The 13159-nt window shown below is 39.6% G+C and overlaps 1 protein-coding gene across 1 annotated transcript in view; it reads left to right on the forward strand.

The window, feature by feature from the left end:
* The first annotated feature begins 4562 nt into the window (after nucleotides 1-4562).
* The window catches only part of MYLK4 (myosin light chain kinase family member 4), a 69026-nt gene continuing 60429 nt past the window's right edge, over nucleotides 4563-13159 (forward strand). The window contains exon 1 of the mRNA XM_067292160.1: nucleotides 4563-4766. Within this exon, the coding sequence (XP_067148261.1) occupies nucleotides 4563-4766 (204 nt within the window). The remainder of the gene's footprint in view (nucleotides 4767-13159) is intronic.

Here is a 13159-nt window from a genome sequence, read left to right on the forward strand (position 1 = left end):
CCTTCGGGAGCTGTAGTCCGCCCCGGCCGCCCGCCCCCGCGGCGCAGCGGCCTTCGCCGCTGCAGGACAGCGAGCGGCACTGGCCTCCCCGGCGGAAAGGGGGGGGGATTTTGCCTCTTTTTGGTCCAAACTGCCACCAACTCCTCCCGCCTTGGCGCCTTCCTGCCCTCAGCGCCCCTGCGGAGCGAGGCGGGAAGGCCGCAGTGAGCGGGGGCAAACATGGCGCCGGCAGCGCCGCGCCCTCGCCTTGTGCCTCTGTCCCCTGTCGGCCTCTGCACGCGGCGGCTCGGGCAGGCGCCTCGGAGCGGGAGGCCCCGGAGGCGGGGGAGGCCCCGGCCTGCTTCGCCGAAGCAGGGGAGAGCGGTCCGTAGAGGGGTGTCAGCCGGCAGCTCCTTGTTAAGGGCCGGCAGACGCCATGCAGGAAACCTGTCCTGTTAGTCGAGCAGGTGGGAATTGACCATAACATGGGAGCAAAAAATACCCTTTGGTTATTCTTCTGATGCCTCGCTCAACATACTGGACGCTCTTCTGAAGTGGAAGAATCCTTGAAAGTGTTCTGGCGATTCCTTTTTAAAAAGATTGCTCTTTTGAAGGAATTAATTCTTGGCGGGCACCCTGGGAAAGTTGCTCCAGGTGTAAGAGTGGCATCTTGGTGCATAGGGCATGCTTTGCACGTGGGACTGGCTCCGCTGGAACCCTTGGGACTGTTTGCATATATATATCTTTATAACACCCCACATCCCAAGTCTTTCTCTTGTCTTTTAATCTCAATTCTTTTCCTGTCTCATATTGTGCATTTCTGATCCATAGAAGATAACCATTGTCCTTTTGTCTTTCCATTTTGTCTTTAGTCCATATTACTCTTTTTATATCCTACTATAAGATACTGAAAATCTTTAGCTTCTGTCTTTGAGATAGGCAGTATCTCCATGGTCTTCTATGCTGTGATTATACAGCAACATAAGCTTTCACAGCTGCTTTTTTCTTTTGAACATTTTCAGCCAGTGTACTGCCTGATCAAAGCAGAGGCAGTGCTGGCTCAGTCAGGTTGTACAGCCAGGCATGGGAAATGGGTGTGAAAAGAGTCAGGCCCCTTTAGATTGGCTTCAAGTGTTGTGAAGTTGCTTCAGCTTCGCAATGATTTCTGTTAAACCAGAATCTGTGTATTTGGGATTCATCTGGTCATTGTTGAAATATGTGAAAACCTCTTTTTGAGTTGAAAAGATGCAAAACATTACTTTTTTTAAAAGAAAATATGTCTCTTGTATTACACAGAATGCAGCGCATGTTGTATTTTATAAAAAAGCATAGTAAGCAGTACAATTAGCATCCTAATTTACCAGCTGAATCTGACCCACTGGTAATTCTTTCCACGTTACGTCTTGTTTTATTTCTTAAATTATATATTTAGATTTAATTATATACTATTACATAATAGTTCCCAGCTTGTAAATTTCAGGTCAGTCTAATGTCAAGATATACTATGCCTGGATCTATGAGGTCAGCAAGTGTGGCCACAGTGTAATAGTACCTGTCCTCATGCTTAAATTTTGAAAATGACTGGTTTGCAAATGACCAATTGTTCAGAAATAAAGTTTTTGTTTGAACTCAGGATGGAGGTTGATGGACTGAGTTTTGAGCAACGTACTTTACGGACTGAAGGGATTATGGTCTAAAAACAGACTGTGAAAGAAAATGGTTGTTTTTGGATTTTTCTGTTTGTCTGATGCCTGTTTGCCTGCCCAGTTCTATTTCTGACCAGTTCTAAATACATTTACCTTACTGTTTACTTTTTTATTGTGCACGTGTAACTATTGTGCAGACATAGTGGTAGGATTATATATATATCCCTTCTGCATACAGCTAAGCAAGTTTCTGTGTTTCTATGACATCACCTGTGGTTTCTGAGTAGGTAACTGAAAATGTGGTCCATGAAGCATGCTATTTTCATTGAAGTGAAAGATTGGCTTGCTGAGGAAGACCCAAGATAAAGCATTTCCCAGGCTGAAGTTCAAGAATGTAAATTATACAAGGAAGTTTCACCCTCCTTTGGGGGAAACAGCGCTCACAAGACAATTGAACACATTTTTGTCTTTTTAATGAATTGGAGGACCACAGCCTCACATTGCTCAGTGGCACATAACCAGGATGGGATTGCTTGCCTGGGACTGTGGAGGAGGCAACTGCAAACAAATTTCAGTGTGTGCACCTCAAAAACTTTCCATTGTTTAGCTTATTGTTTCAGGGAAATATTAATGTAATAAAAGGGGAGAGGGCAATAACATTTGAACTAAATCCTCGTCTCTGCTTGGTAACTGAGCACAGTAATGCCTTCAGGCTTGCCATCCCATTTATATTTTCCCAGCTAACTGTCCCATCGGTCAGCTTGACAGACATGCCCTTTCAGTAGGACATGTCATTCTCATTAGATGGATGGTCACATTTGGTGATCATACCCTAGAGAACGATGTGCTCTTTGAAGAATCAGCCTGAATCAACTTTTCCTTGTTGCAGTCACGTCAGGCCGGACGTGGTCTTCACAGCCAGGTAGCTCTAAAAGACTTTACGCGCTTTGAGTAATTGGAGACATGGAGGCAGGGGAAGGGAATCTGGAAACCTCAACTAGTTTTCCTAACAACTTTGAAATGTGTTCCATCATCCTTTGATATGGACTAGGTCAAAGGATATATAAAATAGCTTGAGGATTAGATTGCATCCTTATATTATGTCACCTGCAATTGTTAGTTTGTTTAACAAAACTGAACCCCCCTGCTGTGAAAAGCTGGAGAGGAAAAAACTCTTAAAATGTCTTTTCTCTTGAAGGGCAGAGAAAGGGATGTCAGAGCCATAAGAGCTGGTGATGGAGGCTGGAAGGAGAAGACCTGGCATTTTTACATTCTAGGTGTGAGACTGGTGCAGCTGATGAATGTCTCACAGTCCCATGCTGGTGTCCCTGGATCACACATTTAAACAGTGTAGCTCTAGGATGTCTCTCACACTCTGGGCCTTTCCATGCCAGTGGATCTGTGAGGGGCTGACATACAGTAGCAGAAAGAAGAAAGGCTGTGAATGTGTGCTGTAGTAGGCAGCGTTTGTACAGCTTCATGGGACCCTGATGCTCCAGGAGTCTAGAAGGCTCATTTGTAAGTTGCAGCCTTGCACTATAGGTCCTTTGCTGTCCTGTGATTTATAAATATGACCATTAGCATGCGACCTCCTGTGTCACATGTGATAGCATGTGGCATCTTTAATGTCTGGGAAGAGTTTTGAGGTCTAAGTATGGGCAGTGCAAAATTAGTTGAGATAGGTGTAAGTCTAATCTGTTGCATGGACACAGATGTGGGATCAAAATACAATGAACATTTTCTATTGGAAGGTATTTAGGTGAAAATAGCTGTATTAATTGGGTCTCTGGTTGTATATTGAAAGCTGTTTCTCTGTGCAGCTAATGACTGTAACGTTGTGTATACATTCCTAATTATGCCATATAGTTTATAGTATTTATGCAAGTTAAAACAAAAAACCACGAGCTGTATAATGAGATTGACCAGATTCAGCTTTCTTGAGCTAAAGCCATAGCACAGTGCTTTTGTAGCTCAGTTTCCAGTATGGTGAGGGAAGGGTTGCAATAGTAACAGTGAAAACATTTTCTCCTTGTATTTCCTGGGTCTACACAGAGTGTCCTCCCTTTGCTTGCTAAGTGAACTTTTAGAATAGTTTCTCCTACTCTTTCAAAATTAGTTGTGCAAAAGGACATATTTTCCATATGTAGCCAAGTAATACTTAGGGGAAAAAAACCACTTTGCTCTTGAATAGAAGCTCTTCTACAGAGAATTACTTAAAACCAGTAACCAGAGATCAGCTTGACTGCAATAGCTTTCTAGACAATATTACCTTTAGACAAGCCTTGGGGATCTTACAGTATGTAAGTACTGAAAACAGTGAGGACCTACAGCAGGAAAGAGCCTAGCTGAAAAATGTGCTGTTATACAGCACTCAACAGAGGGGCTGAGATCACGGTCATTTGGCAATCATGTATTTCCATGGTATAGGATAGTGGAAAGAGAAGGACTGTATTTAGGCCTAAACCGCTTTAATTCCTAAGATTTCAATTGGCTTAATAACAAGGTACGCATGTGTTGCTTGCTGAAACGGCAACAGAGAACACATCTGAGCAATGTGGAACCACTGAAGTGGTTAAAAAATGGGTAATGATCCATAAGCAAGGAAGGTCTACCAGCAACAGCAATATATTGATTTGTTAGAGCTAAATAGTCGCTATGAACAACTTAAATTACAGTCTTGTAGACCACTTGAATTATCTAGAGTTGAACACAGACAAATGAGTTGAATATCATCTGTTAACAACTAGTGCTGTTAACTCTGTATTTGCATATTTAATCAGAATATATAAGGAGAGATACTTGAAAACTGCAACAATGACAGTTTTCTAAGCTAAAATGCATGAATGACATTGATGCTTCTTATTTATCTGTCTTTTGTACAGACAAGAAAAAGGAGAAGTCAGAAGTTATGAGTGTTCGCTGGTTTATGAATCTAAGATGGAGAGGAAAAAAGATAGTAACATAACTGAGCACAGTATGAAGCTACTTAAGATTAACAGGCTGGAAGAAATCAATGCACGATACAACAGTAACAGGCTGGAAAAAACATCCTTTTTTCAGAGCATGGAAAAAATGGAGAGGACTAGAAGCTTTCAGGAAGAAAAATTCAGTGAATCAAATGCGGGAACAGAAGATGAAGAGGTAACTAACTAACTGTATAACTAACATTGTGTTCCCACAAGCACTCCCCTTTTCTTCCTTCAGCACGTTAAAGAGTTTACTTTGTATATCTCCCAATACAGATGAACTTTGCATTATTATCTGTGAAAACGTACTGTAGCTGTGAAAGAAGTGAACATATTTTAATCTTTTGGATTCACAGAAGCAAGCATGTCTTTATTCTGGAGTTTATTTACAGCTGGCCTTATATTCAGAAGTTCTAAAGAAGTTGTGTGGTTCTGTATCTCTCAAAAATCAGCAGTTAAATATGGATTTTGTTGGACCTATATTTTGAAAGCATTGGTGCTCTCTAACAGCACTGAAGTTAGTGGGGACTGACTGAATCCAATGGAAAGAGCAGATTTCCCTGAGGAGCTAAGACAGCTTTATGCTTTGCTCCCCATTAACACTGCCTGGTGCAGGGCACGTTTCCATGCTGCGTGCCGTGCTTGTGTGGCTGAGCAGTTGTCCTGTGTAGCTCTGTGCTACATCTGTCCCCAGTGAGAATGGCACTGGGCACCATATTATGTGGTCTCTGGCAGGAAAATGACTCTGTGTTCAACCAAAATGTCTTGAGAAATAGCAAAACATTTCCTAATATGCTTTTTTTATGGGAAAGTCTAGAGGAACCACTATTTGTACTGACCTGTCATTTAGACAAGAACTAAAGAAATGTGCTTGCAGCAGTGCAATCAGAAATTAATTTTACACACCGGTTTGTAAAAAGGCTTGACGAAAAGCTTGTGCTGTGGCTATTGTCTGTGCTGATACAGTAGAGCAGATTTTCAAGTATTCTGATTATTTTCATATTCAGATGATACCCTGAAGCACTGGTGTAAAGCAATTTCATGATGTTTTGATCTGTATTCAAGACTCAAGGAGTTGAATTTTTCATTATGTATTTCTTAATTTGCTGGGTCATTTTTGTACAAAATTCTTCAAGTCTTTGTAAGCTGCCACTTTTCTTTTACAGAAAGAAAGTGAGCTGTATATTAAAACAAACCAAAGCAAACAAGATATAGTTTCATTTATTGTTACAGTGAAAATGAGAGTTAAAAAATATTTGGGGTGTTTGGGGTTGTTACTGGCTCTTTTAAGGCAGGTTTTTTTCAGTGTAAAAATCACAACTTGCACATGTAAGAAAGTAAAAACTAATATTGCTGCTATATAACTCTTCATATTCCTTTGAATTTTGTGCCTTTAGGGTCAGGAAAAAGGAATTAAGCCTGAATCTTCATCCATAGCTTCCAGAGCTGCTTTGCCTATCTTAACTTTCTTAGTCTGATGACAAATTTCAGGTAGTAGCTGGGATAGTGCAAGATTTCTTCTCATTTTTTGAGGCAAAAATCTCTAACCCATTGCCTTGATGTTTGCTTCTTCATTCTGGTGGTTGGAATTGGCTCTTTGTTAGGAGTGCTGTAAGAGGAGGCAGGAAGAGTTTGGAGGTACGCTAGGAGAGGGGTAAGCAGATACAGGCTTAGAAGAGGAACAGCCAGTTGGTAAGCTAGAGAAATACATTTCTGTATTCCCATTTTAGCTGATTGGTCTCCTGGAGACAAACCTTGAAAGGTGAAAGGCACTCTAACTGAACTCTGGTAATATGCCAGAAGATCACTGGAGTGAAGTTTCCAGATACATAAGCATTAGCTATGTTTCTTCTACGCTTACAAGCTTAGAAGTTAATTGCAAAGCTTAACTTTCATACAAAATTTTTAGGCATATCTCAGTGAGATAGAGTATTGGGACCTAGCTGCGCTGTCTGTGTTGGTTAAAGGAAAACCGAGACCTTACTTTGATAGTTCTTAGCTTGGTCTGCTTGCCTGACCAATAGTTTTATTATACTGATCGGAGAAGGAGGGAAGGAAAATTGTGCTGGCAGGAAATACAGTAAACTTTGCTCAGGTGTATGTATTTACATGTGTAGCTTGTGGGCGTTTGTACATAATTTCTGTGGATGAAGTCCTGCTAACTTTGAAAGCAATGACAAAGCATCTATTCACTTCAATGGGAGTGGGTTACAACTCAGAGAGACCATCCAACAGAAGGTGGTCAAAGTGTGTGCTTGAGTGAAGAAATTAATGCTGTCTGAGACTAATTAATTATAGTTGCAGAAGAAAATGATCGCCCACTCCAAAACAACTATTTTTCTAGATTTTTTTCCTAAATTAAGGAAACACAATTTTCATCTTTCAGTGCAGTACATTCTTGCAAAACCAAAAACCTAATCTAAAAAAAGACTCTCTGGAGCCATTAAAACACAGCTATGGAAAGCAAACCCACCAACTGTTGACCATCAATCATATATAATGACTTTAAGGTATAATGTATGTCTAGGTATTGTCAAGAAGCTGTCGTGTTGCAGTCCTCTAGATTGCACTCTTTGCTACATTAGCTCTCCACCAGGACCATTTGCTCTTGGAGAAGATGAATCAAAATAACTCATCGCAAAACTGCTCTTTATCCTGATGTACATGTTTTTTATTTAGAATGTCCTGTTGCCTCCCATTGCACAGTCAGTGGCATATGTGTCTTTATCTCAGCTAGGTTCTGTCCTCAGAAACGAACACGAAGTTTCACTTCAGGTGATACATTCATAAGTGAAAGGCATTTTGTTTTATAGAAACAGTTTCTATGTCTGAGGATAGATGAAGAAAAATCCAGGTCTATTGTTGATCCATTGCACTGCATAGCCACACCAAGTGGTTGTGCAGGTTGAAGGGAGGGGAAGGCACAGGGTAAGGAACAAGCAGCTGCGAGAAGGTGAGACCACCTCTTTTGGCAGCAACACCAGCTTATGTGAATGAAAATTGATTGTGAAACCACTGCACAGTTTACCCAGCTGCATTAACTCCCCAGCTAGATGGCTCAGCCAAAGCTACGTTCTCTTAGTGGACAAACTTGCAGTTTCTTCCTTCTGGCTCTTACCTGGTTAACAATGGGTGTGGGAATGGAGTTCAAATTGTTCAATTTTGAATCACCATCCAAAATGAGGGCACCAGTTCCCCCTCCCTAATGATTGGACAGTTTTAAATGCTGTAGAATTGTTTTCTTTAGTTTTAATAAAAAAATTATTAACCTTGATTCCCTGATTCTAATACATGCAGCTTGAGTCTTTTCTATCAATTATGTTCTGTTGAAGCTGCTAGACTTGTATTTAGAAAGTTAATAACAGAATAAAACCACCCATAGTGGATAATAATTAAATGATCACTTTTTTGGAAAGCAGTATTAAATAAACATTTGATAAAAGCTAAACCTAGTCTTCAGCCATGCTTCAAAGCATTCTAAACTCTGGCAGACCACCCAGGGGAACAGATTTGAAAGTCAGAGTCTCTCCGCAAAGGTAATACTGTTGTTCTTAAAGCTCTTGCAGCCTAGAGAGCTACAGCTACAACTGCAGTTCTTGTGGTTGAAGCTGTTACTATTCCACAGTCTAACTGTAGGTTTTCTTGTCGTTTGCATATACAAGGCTTGACCATTGCCTTGACTTACCATCTATCTCCTTTACTTATTTGCTATGCAGTGCCAGTGCAGCGTTCATTTGGGCAATATGCTATGACAGGAAAGGTACCACCTATGCAGCTGCATGATCAAGCTTTCCCTTGGAGGTGTAAGCATTGTGAAGGACCTTTAGCAGGAGCTCAGATACAGTTGAATTACTCTTGGTAACGAGTTACTAGCTGTCCACTGAGCCATGGCAACTGATTGTTTGCACACTCATAGTCTGCAGCAGAACAGAAAGAAAAGGCATTGGTAGAGGGCACTGATTTAAATGTGTTTTTTTTTACTAAGATTTTACCTATTACCTTACATGTGCGGATTTGTACAGTAAGGTACTGCAGTTCAATTTATAAGTTGGAATGTATTAAATTTGCTAAACCACAGTCTTCTGTAACAGAAGAGAGTTTCTACCATTATAAGTAAACATGAATGTGAATCCTAACACTTGCTAAAAATGTGACTGTATCATTTATAAATTATTAGTGTATAAACAATAACTCTACTGTCCTTGCTGCCCGCCTTGCAAGAATGAAAGTGGCAGGTACCAGAGCTGCTATTTCCTCATTGCCATACTTCAGGGCTTCTTAGCCCCACGCTTCTAAGGAAATAGGACAACAAAGATCAAAGGAGATTAAAACTCCCATTACCCAGGTTTATCTGAATATGTAGTTGCTGTGTCAGATTATTATGAAGAAGCTCTAGAGGCATTTGGAGTATTTTCAAGACAGGTATTTTGTTCCTTGATAATTTTTTTTTGAAGTGGAAAAAATACTTCTTAGTATTTTTGCAAAGAAAATGTTAGTATTTCATCAAAAATAAGAATTGATTTTTTTTTATAAATCCTTTATTTTTCAAGATGAGCTTAAAGTTTCTTTAGTTGGCAATGTAATTTTCCATGGAAAAATATCTCCTTGATGATATTTTGAAAACAATTTAAGGCCTGTTAATTATTTAGCCCAGCTGGCACTGTTGGATATTTGGTCTTCAGTGGTCTGTTAAGCTAGGTCTGGGGGTGGCGGATTGTCCTCGTATTCCTTGTCTCCAGTCAGAATATTATCATTCTTGTCTCCTTTCAGCCTTCTTTCTCCCTGTTGACCACCATCACAAATTCTCTAAGTTATTTTCTCTGCAGTCTCTGCATACTAAGGAGAAAATGGCCTTGGTGGTAATGATATCTTTGTACATTCCTGTTTCCAGGGGAAGCCATATTCATGGCAATATTTCAAACAAGGAGCAAAATGATCATTGTTGATCATTTAACCAAGAGTAACTTTCTTCACCCCCAAATGCTGTTCAAGTCTGAATATTTTGACAGAAAACTATTTCTTATTTAACCATAATAATGACACTCTAACAAAATCCTGCAAAAGATTCTGTATATTTGCAGTGAGGCTTCTTAACTAGTGAATAAGAGATCAAAAATTGCAAGGCTTCCTTCAGCCTCGAAATCAAAGCACATGTCAAAAGTTTGGCTTGGAGTAGATCAGAAAAAGGTAAGTGGTCTTTAGCCAAGTTTGAGCCTAGTTCTTTTCCCAGGTTCCTTTTCAGCTTGCTTGAAATGCTGTCATCAGGCATCACATTACCAAGCTCAGGTAAAGCCTTGGTACAGCCTTACAAAATACCATTTCTGCAATACACTCTTCACATCCCAAATTCATGGCAGTCTGTTGTCATGTGTCTGTGTGTGATTCCATGACTTTAGGCAGTTTTGTTTTACTTAGTGCCCCCAGTTCCCATACTTGCAGGATTATATGGGGATCTCAGAAAGAGAGAGAGGACTATGAAGCTTTCCCAATTATAAATAAACAACCCTCACCACATGACAACTACATAACAACTCAAAATGTGACCTGAGGGTGCTCTAAGTCTCAGACGCTGGGAGATGACTAAGGAAAGGATTGCAATGATTAAAGTTTTTAGTCTCTTGACTTTTCAAATAATGTCATAATTTTCGTAGGTTGATTTGTGAATTTGTAGTACTTGAGATTTCTAGTATTCAAGTTATTTCCCCATAGCGAGTGTGTTAAATTCCTTGCTTGCTCACCTCTGATCATATAAATACTCAATCAGAGGAGGTATACACTGCTTCATCTTCCACCATGACATTTGTGCTCCATAATTATGGGTGCCTGCTACACAGAACTGGTATAATCCTTGTAGACAGTCAACCATGACAACACCCTTTGTTTCTCAGATTTTTAGTTTTCTGTCTCTAGAAGTAAAACCGATTTCCTTGGCTTATTGCGGAGCTGGTAGCAGGATCTTTTATTAAAGTTGCTTACTGTTTCCAGTTTTAAGATCCTGTTTTCAGTTGTTTATAGATTTGCCAGGTTTTGACTGCTTGAACCAAAATTTTCTATGCTGAGTTTGCTTCACACAGAATTGTTTGGGAAAATTCAGCAAAAGCTGTCTGTTTCTGGAAATTTTAGGGAAAGTATATTGTCTTGTCGATATTGAAAATCTCACACCCATTTGGTTGAAATGATCCAGCACCTCCATCCTTTGGATCAAGGACTTCGTAGTTGATAGCGAGGTGATACCGGATAAGAGTTGAGGAGGCAGCTAAGAACTTCTCTGTGCATGGTGGTGTTTTGGGTCTGAGAGCAATAGAGATAGACTGTAAGCACAGGAAGAGAAGGGACCACAGACAGTAATATTACATCATTTCAAATTTACCTTCCTGTGCATGTGCATGCTATGATGCATTTTAAATGACTGCCTTGAATTTTGCTTTTTGGGTAATTTTTTTCTTTTCTTGCCTATTAAAAGGAAGAAAAAAAAAAAAAGATATCCAGTAGATCACCTGTTGACCAGTGGCCTGAACTACTAACTGTAACGGGATTGTGCTAATAGTTTGCTTTCATTTCATAAGTTCTGGGATGGTAGAATAATTACCTTTCAAGCCAGTGCTATACACATCTCATGTAGATCCCTGCACCTGTTTCACACTTGTCAGTAGGCCATCACTTCTTTTCCTTATAGGTTCAGGGAATGCATTGAAGTGTGAGATAGGATCCTGCTGTGTGTCCATGCCTTTTCTAGCTAGGTGGTACTTATAGAGCTGGGGAGGGTTTTGAGGGTGCCTGCCAAATTGCATCCACTAGACCGGGAGACCCAAGTTAATCAGTTGATAAAGAGATGGATCTAGCCCTGCAAAGAAATGTTGCTCAGATTGCAGGTAGTTTCTGCTTTTTTGCTTCGTATCTCTGGCACACATTATGGACTGTGTTAAGCTGTGGAAGAAAGACAATGATCCCTGCATCTGTAAATACACAGGTAGTAGACATACTTTTAATAAGTTAGATATATTTCACTGATCAGTATTGATATTGTTTAACTGGGCGAATGCTGCTTGTGAGCACAGTTAGAATGTGCATTTAGATTTAGCTATTTAAATCTGTGTGTTCTTTCAGACAGTGGGGAAAAAAAGACATTTTGCCCTTGGATCATATTTGTCTCTTTTATGAGAGTAAGCCCTGCAGTAAATTCTAGACAGTTGTTGATGCTCTTCTCAGAAAGGTGCATCTCTTTCCCATCAGAGTGCTTTGTCTTGCCATTAAAACATTATCTATCCTCTAGTGACCTCTACTGGGTGCAGTACAAAGGATTGCTTAAAGTCTACCCTCTTTGGCCACGGTGGGAATGAGCTAGCCAACCCCTCTTGCTATGTGACTCTGAGATCCCCAGTAAGGATAATATCCATTATTTTCTTGTTGTTGTCAAGTGAACATTATCTTCCCAAAGAACCAGCAGTTAATTGTTTTGAGTGGTTTATTATTGCATCATTAGGTGTTGCAGTCAAAGATAACATGTACGTTTGCTGTGTTTGTATTGTACTACAGTGCAGTGATGACTGGTCTTGTTTTAACTCAGGAACTTCTAGGAGAATTCTTAACAGGAAACACTGCTTCAACAAAAAGAAATATTTGACTGTAGAAAGACAAAAAGGAAGACAATTGTTCTGAAGTAGCTTCAAGGATGTAGATTGCCAGGATGGTTAGGTTTTTAATTAGACTGCTGCAAATGTTGATATTCCTTTTGTGAAAAAATTCATCCAGAGAATCTCAGAAATGATTTCATGTAAAGAGTTTGAGTTCTGGAAGGTCTGCAACCTCACTTTTGCATATTCTTCCAGTACTATAAGCCAAAAGAGCCATGACTGTGTGTGAATACAGCAGGATTTTTTACATTTTGCTCAAAAGACAGTGCTAAGGAGGATAATTTAAATATTAGTATGTATATCAGGAATCAAGATTAATGCATTTCATAAAGAAATAGAAGAAAGCCAAAAGATAACTTAGGAGTCTTTATAAGCATTTTTGTGATAACCTGAGAAGCTCTTTATGTGAATGTCTTCTAAGTCGTCAGAAAAATTGTTCTGTCGAACTAAGTACTAATGTTTTTTCTCAGTAAAAGTTAGTAAAAACAATAAGGCAGACTTTACTAAGGTTTTTGATGATGTTTCCATTTATACCGATTCTGCTTCTATGACATAGCTATGGATAGATAGAAGAAAGAAAGAAAAATTAAGGAGATGCTGAAAAAGTAAAAATATATGTTAAAATGTCTTTATGTTGTTAATTTGGTAAAGCATCAGTTACCGAAGGATGATTTTTTGAAACATTCACTTTGAGTAATGAACTTTCAGTGTGTGCATTCTTCGACCAACTTGATAAAAGAGGAAGAACTAGCTTTTCAATATCATACTGTCGGAGAATGTTATCCATGATATAGAGCTCTGCTGAATCTAAGGTTCAGTCACATTCAGTTACTGAAGTCATTAACAGTGTAGAATTGTACATTTCAGGCAAGACAGTCAAACAACAGTAGTAAAGAGAAGACAAGCTATTAATATGCCTGTCAATAACATCATA

The sequence above is a fragment of the Apteryx mantelli genome, chromosome 2 (assembly GCF_036417845.1).
Source record: "Apteryx mantelli isolate bAptMan1 chromosome 2, bAptMan1.hap1, whole genome shotgun sequence".
Classification (NCBI taxonomy): domain Eukaryota; kingdom Metazoa; phylum Chordata; class Aves; order Apterygiformes; family Apterygidae; genus Apteryx; species Apteryx mantelli.